The 19,260-nt window shown below is 41.8% G+C and overlaps 1 protein-coding gene across 2 annotated transcripts in view; it reads right to left on the reverse strand.

Annotated features, from left to right (window-relative positions):
* PDE3A (phosphodiesterase 3A) overlaps nt 1-19,260 on the reverse strand; it is a 223,849-nt gene that overhangs the window by 76,896 nt on the left and 127,693 nt on the right. Inside the window, exon 2 of one of the 2 annotated variants that reach the window (XM_033058011.2) lies at nt 8,044-8,094. In XM_033058011.2, the coding sequence (XP_032913902.1) occupies nt 8,044-8,094 (51 nt within the window). Of the gene's footprint in view, nt 1-5,457; nt 5,753-8,043; nt 8,095-19,260 lie in introns of those variants that run through there. The other variant, XM_033058012.1, reaches the window with a different exon arrangement.

Raw genomic sequence — 19,260 nt, forward strand, 5'->3', positions numbered from 1 at the left:
CAATAAATTTCAAATCCCCTTAAATCCAACAAACAATTTTTTCCTAAGTTCACAACTAGAAAACAAAACCCAAAAAGCCCCAAGGCAAACAGAAAGAAACCCAAAAAAAAAAAAACCCAAACAACCCAAATCACACAAACCCAAACCAAACACCAAAACAAAAAAACCCAACCCAACCGCCCCCGCAAAAGCACATGAACAAAATCTCTTATCTGAAGACCTTAACAGTCTAAATTAATAAAAGGCATCTGAGAAGGATAAGCTTTAGTCAGAAAAATCACACCATATAAAAAACAGGTTCTGAAAACAAACCAGTTAACAAAATTATGAAAACTGCTGAAAATTAAATAATGAAAACTGCCAGAAAGAGAGAAAAACCCAGGGATATCGAGGAGTGTTTCAGGAATCTTAAATCTCCTCCCTCTGCTCTGAGTGATAAGAACTCACAATCCCATTTTCTCAATGCAATTGTCATAGTCAACTGTATGTGCACCACACCTGTGGACATGCACTCCCCAGCCTAAGGAAAAGCTTGGCAAAAATAAAAAAAAAGAAGAAAAATAAAAAAGGAAAAAAAAGACAATTCAGATTCTGCCAATACCTTTGCTTTTCAAAAGCAAATGAGACAAATGGCACCAAGCCAAACTCCTTATACTCCTACCACGCTGCTGCTTCAAGCAGTGTTTTTACCAGGATGTGATTTCCCACTCCTGTTTGCATTTCAGCACTCATTCCTTTTTCAGATCTGCAGCACAGCCATGATCCTACAAACTGCAACCTTCCTGAACTGGAATTTGCTCACTGAATAAAATCAAATACAATTTGGGTATTGTCAGCAAGCTTCTCTGTCACTGCCTGACTGGCACCAGGACTTGCACTACAGACCTGGGAGGAATAATGGTGGAGAAGGGTTTTGAGGAAGAATGGCAACATTTCTGGAAATCCGTGTTGAACTTCTGCTTAGTTATAAAAAGTCACATGAGAGTGAAAGTCATTATTGAGTTTCCAATCCATTCCTGCTCCCCTGCAGTCATTTTGAGAGAGAGGATTTGAGAGCAAAGAGGATTCACAGGGTGGTTGACACCATTTAAAAGGTTTTTCTCCATCCTGGGAGTAGATGGATGGAAGGTTTCAGGAGGCTTGCCCTCATCATCTGGGTCACCCTGCCAATGTGACAGATCCTGTCTTACCTCAGAGCAGCAGGGCAGAAAGCCTGCAGGACACAAAGAAATGGTCCCACAGCCCCTGAGAGTGCCTGTGGCTCAACTTCTCATTCTAAGACAATCAAGGACAAAACTGAGGCAGATTATTTATTTGAGACAGCTTTCTGCTCTGCATCACTCATCTGTTGCATTGGAAAGCAAGGGAGTATTTCCTACATCATTTCTTCATCCCAGACTCAGCTTTCTGCACCTTTCCTGCTGTGCAGAAGCAGCTCTCCTCCCTCAGTCCCAGCTCCATATTCCAACCAACCCATAACCCTCCCAGGAGGTTTCATAACACCCCAAACCCTGCCAATCTCTGCTCTGCCACTAAAGCTTTCAAAGCTTGTCTGCTGAATGAAAGGATAATGTAAGGTTTTATTAACAATTAGCAACTGTGAAAACCCACAAAAACATTCTTAACAGGAAACCTCTCCCCCACCTTTTTTTTCCAGGTGAAGTAGAAGGGATTTGAGTAGATACAAGGATGACTGTAGTGACATGTCCCAGCAGGACTCTACCTTACACATGAACTCACAGTGAAGATGGTGGCTACATGCTGTAATGTTACACGAAACTCAGAAAATCCCCTGGCTTATCATTTCACAGCTATGACTCAGTCTGGATCAGTTCATTTGCTGCTTAGCACCCTGCAAGGGTTGCAGGCTGTGGAAGTTTGTCCCATCTCCCACATCAGTAGTGAGGAACAGGATATTGCACTGTACATGCACACTGCCTTGGGCACAGCTGTGCTGGCAGCCACTGGCAGGTGAGGGAAGCATCACTTGTTGGGCTTTACACTAATCCATCACAACCTGAACTGATGATTCAATGCTACAGAAAGCATTTCCTCTGCTCACATGCTGTGAGCATGAATTCCTACCTAGAAAAGTATTGCTGCTTTTCTTGAACTGCGTAGTGCAGTCCTTTCAACTCTGCAGAGCTATGTGGACATAAATCCCTACAGCAACTATTGGCCATGCTCTTCTTACATCGTTGTGGAAATGTAGTTTGTGTTTTTGAGTTCACAATCATCAAGGAAACTATTAGAAGTTTCCACCATGGGATAATGTGGGAAGATTTTTTTCCTGTCTTAGGACCAGTATAGAAACCAACTGCTGCTTAAAGGCTACAGCTCATGAAATTTTCAGGGAATTTCAGGTAGATGGAAATACTCAACAGCATTACAGCAAATATTTAACACCTCTGGTTCATCTGGTTACCACAACATTTTAAATCTGTATCAATTCAGTGAAAGCATTCTCAGTTGCAGTTCTCAGGAATAAAAAATTGGTATGAGTCTAAGAAATGAGATCCTCAGGCACATACACCAAATAAAACCAACAGAGAATTACCCCCCAAACCTGTACTGAAACTTCAGGGAGGGCATTCAAGCAATCTGAACAGCTGGATGGACATGAAAGAAAAGCATTCACAATTTTTTTTCCTCAGCTATAGAAAGGCAATTCCTTCTAAAATTATTAACAAAGCCATTCAAGATTCAAGAATTAAGAAATATTAGTTTGTTACATAGAAGTCAATATATGGTGTTTAATTTATCACTATTTAGCTAAAATTTACCCATGAAAAACACCCACAGGATAAAGACCTATCTTCCACATATAAAAATGAACAGGTAGATTGGGCATTTTTCATCAACCAAACCCAAAAATATCTAATTCAGGGCTCACAGTTAGATCTTCTTTCCTCACTCTTTCACACATATAAACCACAAAACAATGAGCGGAAAATTCCTTTGTCATACCAGAGCCTGGAAACCATGGAGACCTCTGTGATGTAGTGTCTGAGAGCATAAGCAATGCTCAAAAGATCAGAAATAAAACTATATAACAACCTAGCTCCAAACCCCCCCAAACTAACACCCTCCAACTTCATTGTCTATGGACATCATAGCTACTCTTGTTTTTTCTCTGCCCTTGCCTAAACAGGTCTGGATGTCATTTGATTTCATGCACAGTATGGAAGACCAAGAATAGAAATCACTCCATGACTTAAAAAACCCAGAAACTAAGTCTGAATAGAAGATCAAACTTCACTGTGGACTTACTGATCCCACTTTCTTCAAAGTCAGACCTGCCACATTGTTTTACACTAGAAACAAGATCAAGCCAAATATCCCACTGTCCTGGTTCAGGGCAAATTTGGGAGGAAACTTCCAAAGGGGTCTCTCTAGAAAGCAGGTTCAAGTGGCCCCTCCTCCTACTGGTTTAGGAAAAGATTTCCTTGGAGAAAAGTGGAAAAAACCCTGCTTATTTAACAAGTAAAGTATTCACAAGCATAAAAAACTGAATAATATTAAACAATAACACCTCTCTCTGTTCGGAAGAGATGGCAGGGCCCCAGTAGAAATCATTCTTTTACAGTTTGATTTTACTTCCTTCCTTTAGTATTTTGTTTGGTTTTTGTTTTCATTTGAGGTGGCAATAAGCCCATTTGGAGAGGTTTTGTTATTTGTTTACACAAATATCTTGTATCTACTCTGAGTGGAGAAGTAACTACAATGTTATAACTGGCCTGTAAAAATATAAAGTTATTTTGTCAAGGTCAGCCTAGAACACACTAAGTGACTGCATCCCCTTAAGGACTAAAGAATGAATTTGCACCAAAAGGCAGAGCTATTATTTTTATAAAATAACTTGTGAACAGGATCAGCCTAAAACACTCAGGAAGTTTCCTTTTTTGGGATCGTCATCTTGCAGAGTAACTGCATTTTCCTTCAGCCAGTCCTTGCAGACTCCCACTGTGCTCAGGTTAACTTTATTATGTGCACCAATTTCTGAGCCTCACTCTCCCAGAGTGGATCAGGGAAATTTCCTTTCCTCTTTTAAAACCCTCCAGAGGGCTCAAGAGACTGAGACTGGTGGTGGAACTGATACCCAGCTCAGTGCAGCCAAGCACACCTCACAGGTGAGGAATATTTCTTTTTGCCACATACTGTGCTACACTATGATGTATGATGCAATGCAACATTAGAGTAAAAGTGTTCCAAAGGAAATGCTGGAAAAGTAAGACTGAAAACCAGCTCTCCTTTGAACTAACAGTAGCGTCTCTACACCTTCTTAACAGGAACAAAATAATCTGTGAGTCACTTCCTAACAGAGGATTAATTTATCTTTTTTTGTCTAGGAGATTTAAGAATGATCTAGATCAATTAAATTCTTTTCAGTACAATAAAATTGTATTAATCAAGAATGCTTTATTATTTTATTGGCAATAATAAAGTGGTAGCATAGAGAGTTTTTTTCGGCAACTAATATGTCTGAGATCTCGAAAAGTTCAGAGTAGTATGATTTATCTTTAAAATTTACAACTCCATGAGGTACGGTATGCAATCTGCCCTGTCCTTCTCCCTCTTACTAAAAATACATAGGAAGATGCTTCTCAAAAGCTGGGATGCATTTCTGTTGCCCATCCTTCTTCCTGTCAATTGTCTCTTTTCTATGGATAAAGACTGCCATTCATAGTTAACTGTTTTATAAATGGAAAACTGAGATGGAATTATGACTGAGAAGAGAGTGGAGCTGTTAGCTCACCGATATTCCTTCTGTAATGATTTCTTTTATTAACTCTACATACCAAGCATGGTTTGGAAAAAAAACCCAAAAAAACCAAACCAACAACAACAACAAAAAAACCCCAGAGAATCTTGGAGTGCCTGGAGCAAGAAGCAGGAAATATAGTAATCACACTGCCATTCATCACATCCTAGTCCTGCTTCTGGGGACAATATTTGCTTTTCCCAGCAGATGTTATACATATATTCTGGTTGCATCTGCTTTACTCTCCTCTTGGTTAGCACACTTGAAATGACACCCCAACCAAGAGGGCTCTGAAAACACTGAGGTTCTGCCAATGCCTCAGTGGCTTCATACACACACACATACAAGAAATACAGAAAAGTCATGCACCGAGGAACCCATCAGCAGTAGACTACAGCTTTCCTTGGCCACTCAGCTTAAAATACTCCTAAAGCCTTTAGAAAAGTCTCCTTTTTGAGGCAGGGAGACACTATTGGTTAAACACATCTGCACTGGTGGGCTGCCATGGCACCTCCACGTTCACAAGCACATGGTCTCGCAAAATCAGCTTTACCAAGGTTTTGCAGCATTCCTCTTGCAAACAACAAATAACCATCAGCTGGTTCTCACTGTATCCAGAGAGCCCCTACACCCCCACGGAATCCCTGTCAGTCCCTCCACAGACCAAGACAGCACAGATTCCCAGAGCACAGTACCTGGTCAGCGGTGGGAATCGACTCCCACCTGCGCTTCAGCAGGTACAGAGATTTCCGGTTCATCCTTCTGGATCTGCTCTAGAGGCTTTTCCACACTTGGGAAAAACACTTCTGTCCCAAACCCGTGGCAAGAACCTTATTTCTGACTCCTGCTCTTCATTGTAGATGGCAGAGCTCCCTGATGCACACAAGTTTTTGTGAGCTGCAAGTCGAGAGCGCTTAGAGCCCAGCCTGTGCCGCACCTCTAAAGCATCTGAGTCCTTGCAGCGCCACAACAAAAGGCTGAGGCAGGGAGCAGCCCAGCTTCCCAACGAGCTAGCTTGCAGAGAGGAGCCTGAAGTAGGTAGACAACACCAGACGCACTCAATCTGAAAATAGCTGTTGCTTAGGAACTGGAGGGGTAAAATGCAGCACCTCGGATATATAATTGAGAGCTTTTGTAGTAAAAGAGAATTAAAAAGGCTGGACCTGTGTTTCTCTCTCCATCATCATTCTTTTACAATGCTGGAGGAAGGACTGCTCGATTCTGCTGGCTCTGGGGCTACGCCTGCATCTCCAGCAAGCCAAACAAGTCTTGATGACAGAGCAACAGATTACTCCCACACATCCAGGAGCCCTGGCAAAAACGTGTGCACAAAGTGTGCCGTGGGTCCCACCTGCAACAGCTTGGGAGTATCAAGTACTGTGTTCTAGTAGAATGATTAAAATGCAATTTGCATATTTTTTTCTGCAGAGCAATAATATTCCAAGGATGAATTCTGCTAGTCACACTTTCTTGTGGCACGTGCCAACATGACAAATGGGTATGAATATTTTCCCCTCCCATGATGTGGTTCTACAGACTGCATGTATATATCTGAGAGAGTGAGAGATTTCCTCAGGTGGATTAAATATTCCTAAACACTTCGGAGTTTCTTTAATTTGAAACTCAATGTTGAAGTTTCATGCCTAAATTCTTAATTCTAACATGCATTAATCTTTAAAATTAAGCATGAAAAATAATGACATTCATTTTGCACTTCCTGCTTCATTTCAAATTCATAGAGTAAATTCTCAGCACGAAGCACTTTACAGCAGGCAGGGCTGTCTTCAGGGATGAGAAAAAAAAGGAAAAAAAAAGAACAAGTATGTAGCCAGGAATTCAACACTCTTTGTAAGGCAACCTATAACTCAATCTAATTAGAGTAGCCTTAACAATATAATTATTCTAAAAGAAAAGGAATCCTACAACATACATACACGTATATGTGAGCAGTCTCTTAAAAGGGGAGAGCAATGATGGTCATGGTAGAAACCATGAGCAAGCTAAATATTGTAAATCAGCTTTTCACTTGTGCCATTTACATTCTATTGAATTGCAGATGCAAACAGAGATTCCCAGAGGCCTCAGTGGATTTCATTTGACATTCATCCCTACCTGTGACTGCAGCACTTTGCATTTAACTCCTACGTGCAGAAAAGGAACACATTTTCCATGTGGGCCATTAAGAAGTATGACATGCACTGTAGGAGTTTCCCCTCATGTTTCAACACATGCCATAGAAAACCTACAGGCTTTAAAAAAAACTCCTTCACTGAATCAGACCTTTTTTAATGAGTCTCAACAGAATACCTTTATGAGTTCATATGTAGATTTTAGTTTTAAATTATGGTAAACCAGTGATTACACTTCCTTTTTTTTCTTTTTTTTTTTTTTTTTCTTTCATGGTTTTAAGGTATTTAAGCACAGCAAACAGTCACCTTAATTTTTCAGCAAGACCTTGTTTTTTACAACAGGTACATTTTTTAAAGGGCACAAACTGGCAACAATATAACTGAATCACAAAAGGATGAAAAAGTCTTTTCTATTACGTGCAAAAAATCAGAACCTCCTTAATTTCTCTCAACCTTTCAAGGAACTTAATTACATTAGGTTTAGTACTATTCCTATCTTGACAATTTTCAGAGTGATGTAAAAGAGAGAATCTACAGCTACAGTGGAATAACTGAGGCATATTTTCCAAGCAGGAAAATTCCTGAACATCAGTATTGGTAGCGATGTCTCATTTGCAGCAATTGTAATTCTATAGATAATTTTAAAATGTACTGTGATACCACTGACACTACTGGCATGATGACCAGTGGCTTCTCTGCACCTTCCCACACAGCTCCAACACCTTGGTCAATAATGAAAGGATTCATGCTGACAGGGTCATCGAAGTTTTACGAGTTTGTGAGGTTAAAGAACAAACAAACAAACAAACAAACAAACAAACAAACAAACAAACCACGCACACATTATTTGAAATTGCATTCCTTTGATCTCCTGATGGAGACAGCTGAGTAAGAAATGCTTTCTCCATACATCTAATCCATCTTTCTGCTACTGCAAAACCTTTCTATTGGATGACTCAGGTCTGTCTGGATCAACTGTTTGAATTACAGCTCAAAAATTATATTAATGAAAGCTGTAATGGTTTTATCCTTTTTTCCATTGCTCCAAACACTATAAATATTAACAAAACTAACAACTCATATGGAAAACTCGCTTGAATGCCTCAAAGGCAGCAAAAGCCAAAATCAAACACAAAACACTGAGCAACTGACCTGTGAGCCTCTGAGTCCTCGTTTGTGATCCCATTCAGAATGCCCCATGAGCTGCAAACAAAGAAAAGCAGAGGTAAGTGATAAATTGCACTCATTAGTTTTAATTGAAACACTCATTTTTATATCTATTACACATTTTTCTTGGAAACAAACAGGTTTGCTTTTATGATTTATTTCACACAGCTTTTAGATTCATTATAAAGCCATATAGCACTTCTACATTACACCTTTACATTCAGAACCCAACCACCTCTGGCATCACAACTCTGCTCATGCCAATAAAATTTCCACTGCCATAGATTCAGCTTTAACCAAATGTTTAATACTGATCTGGAAAAAGGATGGCTGTACATCAACAAGGGGATTACCAAAACCAGGGGACATTTGATTAATCAGCAATGTACATTTTATATCAGTCATGATAATTAGCAGTAGCTTTAAATTTGTTTCACCATTGAATTGTGTGTTTTTTTGCACATCTGCTCAGGGATTTCTTCTGGGGATTGTTTGCTCCTACACACAGAAGGATTGCTTAATGCAAATATAAAAATATGTGAATGAAAGATAGGAGGGTTAATGTGCCATGCAATGACTTACAGTCATGAACATTTTCTTGCTCATTTTCCCCAACTTTCTTTACCAAAGGAAATGCCTTCTCCCAGTTCAGACCTAGGCAAGGAGATTTACAACCCACACTTATTGCAGAACATGCTCACAAAACATTCCTCCCAGGACAAGAGATTAAAATTACTTTGCAAAATCAGGAGAGCCAGATGCATCTCCTAGGATGAGGGGTTTTTTTTTAACCTTCTCCATTAACTGTTCCTACTTATCCTTTTCTTTTCCAAGGTGTTGGGGGTTGGGGGAGTTTTAGAAATTTTCCCCATTATTATGTTAAGCTGGCCAGGGAGGCTCCCCTTTAGCTGTTAAGTGCTCAAGACAAAGGGATGGCTGGGTTGGCCCGATTGCTCGATTGCGGAGGGGGGTTTGAGGGGTGGGGGGACACTCGGCCCGAACTCAGGGAGAGAGGTTGCTTTTTCTCCGTGGTGGGATCAGGCCCCTGCACTCCGACTGCTAAAGCTTCCTGCTTCTAAGAACAGCGCTGAGAACCAGGACACCCACAGTGAGTGGAGTTCTTTCCTTCACTCTTCTCCCACCTGGGACGGTGCTGCCACCTCGCTCCCCTGCTCCTGCAGCTGCCGCGACTGAGAGGCTGCCCTGCCCTGCTCCATTGGGACTGTGCGGAGGAAGAGGGCATCTGTGACTGGAAGAAGGGACTGAGACTGAGTTTCATTCTGTTCTGTCACTGTTTTTTTTCTCATAGCTGATGCTGTTTTTGTCTTGTACATGTATCAGTAAAGAACTGTTATTCCAAACCCATACCTTTTGCCTGAGAGTTCCTGAATTTCCAAATTATAGTAAACTGGGAGAGAGGGGATTTTCACTATCCATTTCTTGAAAAAAAACTCTCGCCTTTTCCTCTTCCTGGCAATACTGTCCCTTTAAACCAGGACACAAGGGCTCCTTCTTTTTAATTTATTACTTACAACTACCTGCCTCCATAACTGGAGACAAACCACATATGCAGATAGGCATCAAAGATCAGAAATGCCACATCATTTCTGTACCTCATACAGCCTTATGACTGGCTTCCTCCTTTTAATGCATTTTTTTTTCCTATTTTCCATATACTGTTGGTGGAAGCACTGGTTATGCTGGATTTCCTTTTTTGTTCTCCATTACTGCATGAAGCACAGTTTTGATATTTATGACAGCTGACCTCAGTAAATAACTGGTTTGCAAAAACTACCAAGAGTTGCACCTACCAAAGATTTTGTGCTTCAAAGAGCCTCTGTCAGAGCCCTCATACCTGGCTTTTCTCTGTGGACCAAAAAACCCTCTTCACTTTGACTTTTTAGCTCCTGTGCCTTGGGAGGAAGTAGCTCATGCTTTCGTAATTCACTTGGTTGAAAGAAAATTAAATTAGTTTGAGTCTGACCACCAGTGATTCCCAGCATGCTAAGGGCTATCCTGACCTCCAGGTTCCTATCAGTGGAAGCAGCACAAAAAAACCTCACAGTGAGGGAAGAAGGATTAATGTCACAGCCTGGCTCTGGCTCTCCAGACACTTGGCAGCACACAGCACACCTTCATGCCCAAGTGTAGCACAGGATCCCACTGCCAGGTTTTCCATGCTCCTGCCCTCACTGAACCCATAGCTCACTGAAGAGTGAAAGGTTGCTTTACTCCTGCCACCAAAAATGAGAGGTGCAGTCACAAGTCAGGCCTGGAATAGATTCCCACACGTAGGGATGCTCCCAGTGCAGCCAGTCCCAGCAGACCAGACTGATGTGTGCCAGGGTGCTCACTCGTGATCACCACTAATCCTCACCCCTAAATCAAGTCCTCTGAAACATTCACTCACCTCTAGACATGGTTTGCTCATGCTGATCCCTATTCTTGCCTGGTGCTTCACATCTCCACAGGGAGTTTTCAGCCCCACAGCCAACTCCTGCCCAGCTTGCAGGCAGCTTTTGTTTCCCCATCTCTAATCCTGCCTCTCCACCACGTCTGGGCAGTCCTGGGGGGCTCCACAGTGTGGGTGTATCTAATGTTACAGTGAAAAGTGAGTCCAAAGGCTGTGAAAACTCATCCTTGCTTCATTTTCCAGTACCTAACTATCAATATCCCCTACAGAAGAGAATCCAAAGTCACCAGTGAAGCAGCCACAGATTCATTGCCACCAACAGAGTGACCCCTTCCTTATTTTGTCACCATTATATAAGCAAACTATTTATAGCAAACCACGCAGCCCTTGGCCAATTTAATTTCTCTACAAAGGTGCCTTGGTGGAATCAGCCACGTTTGTATTTTTGCTGATAGGTCCATTGTGTCCAGCACAAAACAAAACCCACACCACTGCTCTCTCTCACTATGCCAGGATGTGCTGAGCGACACGGGTTGGGGCTGTCACCAGTTAAACAGTGAGGTTGTTTTCAAGCATTACAGTCAAATCCACGACCTATGAAGCCAACCTTTTCCTCCTGTTTTCATAAAACCTTACTTGGCTTTAAAATGTATTTCTCCCTTATTATCTGAGAAACCGTGCTCATCTCATGCTAGAATGTTCTTGGCATATTAACACAGGAGTGAAGGAATGGTAAATGAAATAAAAAGGATATCACACTAAAATGCCACCAGCTTTAAGACATAAAGAGGAAATCCTTAGAGGTTATAACAAAATCCCTGCTAGGTCAGCATTCTACAGATTGCCTCAGTGTGACACTCTTTAGCTCAACAAGGCACACTCTTCTCAGGCACTTCTGAACCTGATTTTCTTTTCATGGACAAACAGTAAGTGCTGCAGCATGATACCCAGGAAAAGAAAGAAAGAAAGTATGCCTGAACTATTGGGCTAGGTAGAAATCACGATCTCCAGCAGCTGAATAGAAATCAAAAGATGAAGAAAACAGAATTAAAAGCAAAAACAAAGCCCAAAACCAACCAACCAACCAACCTCCACAAAGATAAAAAAAACCCAAACCAAACAACAAATCAATTACACTCAGAAAAAACAGAGCGCATGCATAAATCCACTTGAGTGAGTCAACCTTCTGAAATCACGGAAAAAGAAAATAATATACTGTTTAATTGGTGCATGCATGCAAACAGAGATACTGACATAAAAATGAGTTTGGAACTAGGGGGGGTTTATGTTTATCACTAACAGATGGGTTTGCTGCAGACTCCATCACCTCCTCTGGAAGTTCTCTGGAATCAGTTTGGTCCAGAGTGATGATAAACAGCATCAAATTTATTATTCTTACTGACCAGGGAACTCAGGCTAAGTGTATCAGCAGCAGAAAGGGAGGGATAAGGCTGAAACCAAACTCCTATACAGCTTTATATGCATCCAGTCTCTCTTAGAAGAAAAGGAGTTACTTTACATTTCATCTGAAACTGTCCTGGAAACCCATCTCTGCCAGTTTTAATACAGATGAAAGCAGCTTTTAGCAGCAGGAACGACTCTTACATGTTCAGAAACGCACAGAAACAAGGACTTCACTAAAACTAACTGGTTGGTTCTCCCTGATAGCTGACTTAGAGGGAAAACACTCCCATTCCAGCTGAGGGTGAGGACTGTCAGTGGAAGAGGTGGCAGGAATGGAAAGGACCCCAAAATCCCAGTCCCAGACAGAAAAGGAGAAGTGAAAGGGATCATCTCATTCTGAAGATGTAGGGTGGTGGCCCCTGCTCTAAATCTCAGGGCTTTGCTATAAACACCATGAAATCTCTCAGCTTATGGTTTTAAAGCTTACGTTCACTAATGAAACAGTACCTTGAAAGGAGCAAGGAATGGTGTAAAGGACTGTCTGCATTAGGTAGCTGAGATACCCATACTGGAGCAGAACAAAGCTGTTTAAAAATCAGCATCTTCAGCCCTCGCCTCTCTAAATGCAGTTCTTCTCCTATATGGTTTTTTAATTAAAGCCCCAGCAAATGATTGCATAAGTATTTCAACTTTCATTAAAATTCATAAACCATAATTCTATCCTCCTTATTATTAGAGAAGTGCAGGAAAATATGACCCACACGTATTGTAGAAGATTTAAATAAATAAAAAAGATAGAAAGTAAAGTATGACAATTTAAACCTTTTCAGCTGTTTATAAGTCCTGTTTTTCCTTTATATAATCTTTTCTGGACCATGGTTTTAATTTTGGTACCCTTGAAGCAGCAATATTGCTAACTATGCAATGGCTGGGGGGTAAAAAAAAAACAAACAAAAAACCCAAAAAACAAACAAACAAACAAAAAAACCCAACCAAACAAAAAAACAAAAAACAAAGAGAGATACAAAACCTCCAACAAAGCCACCCAAAAACCCCCAACCCAAAAATCAGTCAGAGAAATAGAAAAGGCATAATCATTTCCATTACATTGAACATAAAGACTCCTGTTCTCTCAAGTGGGAGGTGAACACAAGGCAAAGCACAGGAATGTGAGAGAAATTGCTCCTCTGCTCCATCTGTGGTTGGGAGTCACTTGCATCCAACATTTCCCTCTGAACTGGCTGTGATACACGAATAGAGCAGCCTGAATTCTCCCAAACAGCTGAGAATCTACAAAAAAAGCCTTTTTGCCACTCCTGCAAGGATTTAGCACATTTAGTAGTGGTAAAAATCAATTACCAATGAGATTATGAGAAGTTTTGGCTGGGTGGTAACCAGCAGATTTAAGAGTTGTTTATATTTGGGAATCAGCATCCAGAAGAGCAAGATATGAGTACGGCACCTGGCTTCAACCTTCACCAAAATAGCAGAGCTTCTATTTAAATATGAGCAAAACATCTTCTCTCTTTGGGAGAGCTTCAGTTGAATGGACATGTTGAAGATGTGAAACAGTGTCTCACTGTTGGGTTCCCTGACACTGCCTCCTCACAGCTTGTGCTGAATAGGGCCCAGTATGATCCATATCCTCTGGCTGAACGAGTATTAGCCATGCTCCAGTCAGGATCAGATTTCCACTGGTAATAAGAAACTGCTTGTTACCAGCAAGAAAAGAAAGTACAAATTATTTCCTTGATTTCTTATTAGAGGAAACATTTAGTTTTACAAACATGCAGGAGTCAGGTCACACAGAAACTAACAGGGTGTTTTTGCACGTGCTGTTTTGAGTAGGATTCCTTCTATTTGATAGACTGTTCCCTGTGCATTTTCATGGTAATCAAGATAAACGAGATGATTTATTGATTTAGGGAGGGGATTTTGGTGTGGACACTAGCAGCAGGAGTAGCTAAGCAGGCTGGAGCTGCTGAGATTCACCACTGTGAGCTCCGTGCTCCTGTCATCACAGCCACTGTGGAGAGGAAACTCCATCCAAATGTTCCCAACATCATCTAGCCTTGCAGATCATCGAGGCCAGCCTCAATTACAAGACTGGTTAAAAAATTCCAAAAAGAATAAACCCAAACAAAATATTCACCACAATAAACCAAACAAAGTAATAAATTGGGGTGAGCATTTAAGAGCCATTAAGCTGCTTCCCTAGTCAAAGATGTTGTTTCAAAGGTTTTTGGGTTGCTGGACAATAGCTGGAAGCAGAGATAAGTTTTTTAAAGAACTCTCCTGTATCAGAAGAATACTGCACTGAGGGGAGCTAAATGGGCACAGCAGCACAGGGGACAGCCCAAGAGGCACCAGCAGGGATTGCCCCAAAGGCGCAGTGAAGAAACCACCCTGAGCACTTAACTGGGGACAGCTCCAAAGGAATAAGAGCACATCTGGCACTGGGTGAGACAGCAAGAGTCTGCACTTCAGAGGTATTCCTCATTGCAGCACATAACCTTTTTATTTCCAGACTGCATGGCAAACTGCATCTGACTTCTTCAGGGGTCCTGGCTCATCCTGGCTTCCTTACAGAGTGGGCAAAAACGAGTGTGTGACACAGCAAGCTGTGCCCTTGCTCCACAGCACCCCTGAAAACAAGCGGCTGTGACTTCAGACAATGTGAAGCTGCTGGGAAATTAAAAAAAAAAAAAAAAAAAAGGTAGGTGGGAAAAAAGAAAAGGCAAAGGAATATCCACCTCCACACCCTCTATCTGGTTTTATACAAATTTTTGTCACAACTACTTAAAAAGATGACAGCAGTAAAACAAATCCATGCGTGTTTCTATTATTTTCACTCCTACCACTGAATTTCTCAGTCCCTATTAATCCTTCACAGATCAACGAGGATTTTAAACAACAGGTTTGGGAGGCAGAGTGGTAGTAAAATGGATTTTGGGGGGGAGTGGGGGGTGGAAAGGAGGTGGTGGTGGGTTTTGTCCCTTTTTAATTTTGGCTTTTTGGAAGCAATTCTTATTCTTCAGTAATCCTCAATGCCACACAGAGTTACTTGCAGAATCCCTAACAAAGGCTTCCTAAATTAATGATCTTAATCTGGATATGCGATTTCAGAATAAATGAGTAAAACAAACTGATCATAAATAGATTTATCCCCTTGAACAGATCTGCTAGATTAATCTGGTGGACTAGTAACCCACAAGTAAAAGTGTTCACCAAATTTCTCATATACCCATTTTCCCATTTTGTGCATAGTCATGAGAACCAAAGCCTTAGAGAAAAATATCTTTACTGGAGAGATAAAAACTGTGGGCACAGGTACTCCGATGCCCTTCCACCCTAGCCACAGACATCATTTGTAAGCAGTCACTCGGAAGATTCCTCAGTATGGGAATGCCAGGGCAACACAGCAACATCAGGAGACCTAAACATAACAGCAAGTTGACAAAAGAAAAAGTGTATACTGATGAAAGGGAGAATATTTACTATTTAAATATTGCTTCCTATTCACAACACACACATGAAGTTCCTGAATTTCACAGCTACACAGTCAAGTCCATTCTGGTGCAATTCTGGTCCAATTAAGTTCCTAGAAAAGTCAGAAAGCACAGCTACTGCAAAGTCTGAAATCATCTTGAGGTATCTATAATCTTTTATTCTTTTAAGGAGTCTAAAGACTTCTATAAAACAATCTGCTCTGAAATGTATGTTCCCAATGCTATTCTCTCTTAAGTGCACAGTTTTTCTCTCACTTCCCATCTTTTCAGAGATCTCAGTTTCATCTGCACTTTGTGTCCCCTAGACAAACCTCAAAGGCAGTTACCAGTGCACAGAAGGGTCTCTGCTTCCAAAGAAACACTTTGAAGAAGGAGGGAATGTCTTTTTGTAGAGCAATTAAAAACCCACTGGTAAAGCAGGTAAACGTTTCAGGGATTTTTCAGTCAAGCTCTGATTTCAGGTGGATCACCTTCAATACGAACACAGATCACGACAGCTCATATGGAAGGCAAATTAGTCCAATAGCTGACCATTCACTGGCAGTTTGCATAAAAACTGCATAAAGACACACATAGAAAGTCACTTACAAAGGAAGGGGGTAGAGACTGGGAGAGAAAACATCCTAAATTCAAGTCAGAGATATCACAGGTGGCAGTGCCTCTATCCCCCAAAAGTGGAAATTCTGAAAGCAGCAGAATCCAGCAGTCTGGCCAAATCACATCTCTTGTGATACCATAAGCACTTCCTGAAAAGACTAAAACAGACTTTACTTATGGTAATATTGCAAGTTAGTGTCCCTCTGGTGTGAAACACAAAATGTGGTGACTGCAGGAATTGGTCCCTGGTGAGGCCAAAACACAGCAGGGCAGGAAGCCAGAAATGCAATACAGGTCAGCAGCTGGTTTCACTGAAACATGTCAGCTTCAAAAGTAGCACTCAGGGACAGCTGCCATGAAATAATGAAAATGTCAAGGTAAAGAGAATTTGGCCTCCCACAAAGCAGATTGACCCATGCAGCCTTCTCCCACCCAGAGTAGCACTGCCCCTGGCCAGGTGAAGCCTCGGCTTCCAGTGTTGCTGCGCCAAGGCTTGTTCCAGCCTGACACCCACACAAACATGACACCTCTTCCATTAACACCTCACTTTTCCGGTTTTGAGGCTTCAGAAATCAGAAGAATAGCACTGATATTTCAACAGCTAGATCCCATCTAGCAAATGTCCTAAAATTACTCTGTAGAGTCTGGTAGCTTACTGAAAAACCTCAGTGTCAAAACTCAAAGTATATTCAGTTTAAACACACCCTTGGGGGGATTTTATACAAACTACTTTCTATTTCAGACTATTCACTTTAAGCTCAACCAGCAATGCTTCATCACTCATCCAGGAAAACTCCCCTTTCTGCCACCCAATCTCAATCAACCTGCCAAATTAATTATCACCCTGCATTTATCTATTGCTGAGAGGGGGGAATAAAAGCAAATAGCTGAATGCAGCAGTGACCCGAACAAAGATGAATCCTCTGAAACAGAACTAATTAAATCAGCTCAGTGATCTTCCAGCACGACACATTTCACCCACTCCATCCCCAAGTAGCCCAGTTCTCCCATCTCCTCCAGCTGTCCTCGGCAGGGTGCTCACATGGGGCTCAGATGTCTCTTCAGCAGCAAGCCAGGGATCTTTTCTACTCATCCTTGCAACTGCATGATTCAAAACACAGGAAAAAAGCCAACTGTCACACAGAAAACTCACACGGATAATTTCCCACTGACATTTACATGTAGATTTCTGGCCACAGAATATGCGTCTCAGTCAGAGAGCAGTAGGATTTGATTACCTACCTCAAATTTATGGGACCACAGGCACCAAAACTTTGGTGCTCCACTGGCTCTATGGAGCGAGCAGAGCTCAGAGCACTGGCAGAGCAGGGCTTTGCTTTTGGTACCCCAGTCAGGTCTTACAGCAGAACTGCCAGGACTAACAGACTGAGAAATTGCAGAATCTGTGGGCTCTAAATCAATGCCGTGAGTCAGACACCAAACCTTGTGCCCCAAACCAACATGCATCCCGTGTGCATGCATGGCTGCAGCTGCTGACTCTCAAGGGCAGAGCTCCAGGAAATAAGCCACACAGACATTTCAGGTTCTCCTATCCTACCATTTTAAGTGACACTCCAGTGGAAATGCATGCAAAACCACATTTGGGCCATACATTTCCCTGCTGCTGGAATTGGCCCCGTTTTCCTGGGGCTGATGCTGTCAGGCACTGTGTGACACCCTGATCACATCACACCTGCCATCTGGGAATATCCAAGGATGTAGGACCATGGCAGAAACACCAGCCTCTCACTCTCCATCACCCTTCTCTTTCTGCAGAGCTCATTCAGAGCAAGATCAGAGCAGGGCAAGGTAGCTTAAACAGGGCAGGAAATGCCAGGTGACAGCCCCATTTGAGGGATTACAGCTGCTACAGAGCTGAAATACCCAGCCAATCCCACCTTGCTTTTCACCCTAGATGATTTTTAACACGGTCTGTGCTGTCTTAGACAGGAGGCACATCACAACCAGACAGGAGCATCACAACCAGACATGGGCACCAAGATCTGGATGCCTGCATGGGATCCCTGTCCGGTCAGGCAGAGCCTCAGGAGCCCTGGCAGTGCCCTCTTCCACCAGGGAGTGCAGGAGTAGCCCAGCACACCCAGCAGGACTCTGAGTCACCTCCAGGTAGGTGCCTACACAGGCCACAGTTCCTCATTCTCACCCATCTGCTGCTCCAAAGCACACACACATCTGTCACTGTGCTTTTCCCCAGCTGCACTGCAGAGATGCTGGGTATAAACAGGCAGAAGCCAGGAAGAAGAATCTCAGGTTTCTGCTGTGCTCCATGCACCCAAACAGGAGTGATTTCAGTGGAGGTTTCTAGAAGACAGATTTTTCACAATACCATGATTTGAAATTCTGCCTTTCATACCAGTCTGACTCTAAATGAGTTTTGCTTCTCAGATTTTAATTTTAAATAAAACCATGTAGGTTTTCTTAGAGGGACATCATAAAATACATTCTCCTGCAACACTGCCAACATTTCATTCCATGTGGTCACCCAAGTCCTATTTCCGTCCTATTTCCATGGTGCCACAGCACTGCTAGCAGCAGAAGCAGAGCCCAAAGGTGCAGTGTCCACCATGGTGTAAAGGATGCACAGAATGTACAATATCTTGGGGGGGTCATGGAGCAAATGGATGCGCCAGGAGGCATTTCAGAGTGAGCAGGAGAAAGGTAGAGCAGCACAGAGGGGAAAGGAGCCTTTCTGAAAGGGCTGACCCTCTGTTTCAAGTTTTGCTATTGATTTAAACTGGATCATGTAAAAACTGCTGAAATATTCTTTGCTGGAAGAATATACCACATTGAAAACATATTTGGACTAATTTGCCCTTCAGAAACAGGTTGCAACAAAATTAAGTACCATTTCTGTGGTAAAAAAAAAAAAGAAAGAAGGAATAAGTTGTGCGCCAAAAATGCCCATGTATTCAAAACAGAAAATTTTGAATTTTGTTTTCTTTTATATGTGGAACTACTTTCCCCACTGCCATTGGTCCTTTTTCCCCCCCCACAGAATTTTATTCTTTGAATGATCTAGCTCTACATGCTGCTGAAATACACTTTTAATGCAAACTCCATCAATAAAAGCAGTTTCCTCTTATTGACAAGCTGTTCAGAACTGCCTGAGAAATAAGAGCTTTCTGTCTATTAATTTCATTACAATGTCTTCAGTCCCTTCATTTTGTTGCTGAAACAGTAATTTAAATTCCTTTTCCCTGTGTCTCAAATACTTTTTCTTTCATCTTCTTATGTTCAATTTGTGCAAGAATGCTATTT

The sequence above is a fragment of the Catharus ustulatus genome, chromosome 4, assembly GCF_009819885.2.
Source record: "Catharus ustulatus isolate bCatUst1 chromosome 4, bCatUst1.pri.v2, whole genome shotgun sequence".
NCBI classification, from domain to species: Eukaryota; Metazoa; Chordata; class Aves; order Passeriformes; family Turdidae; genus Catharus; species Catharus ustulatus.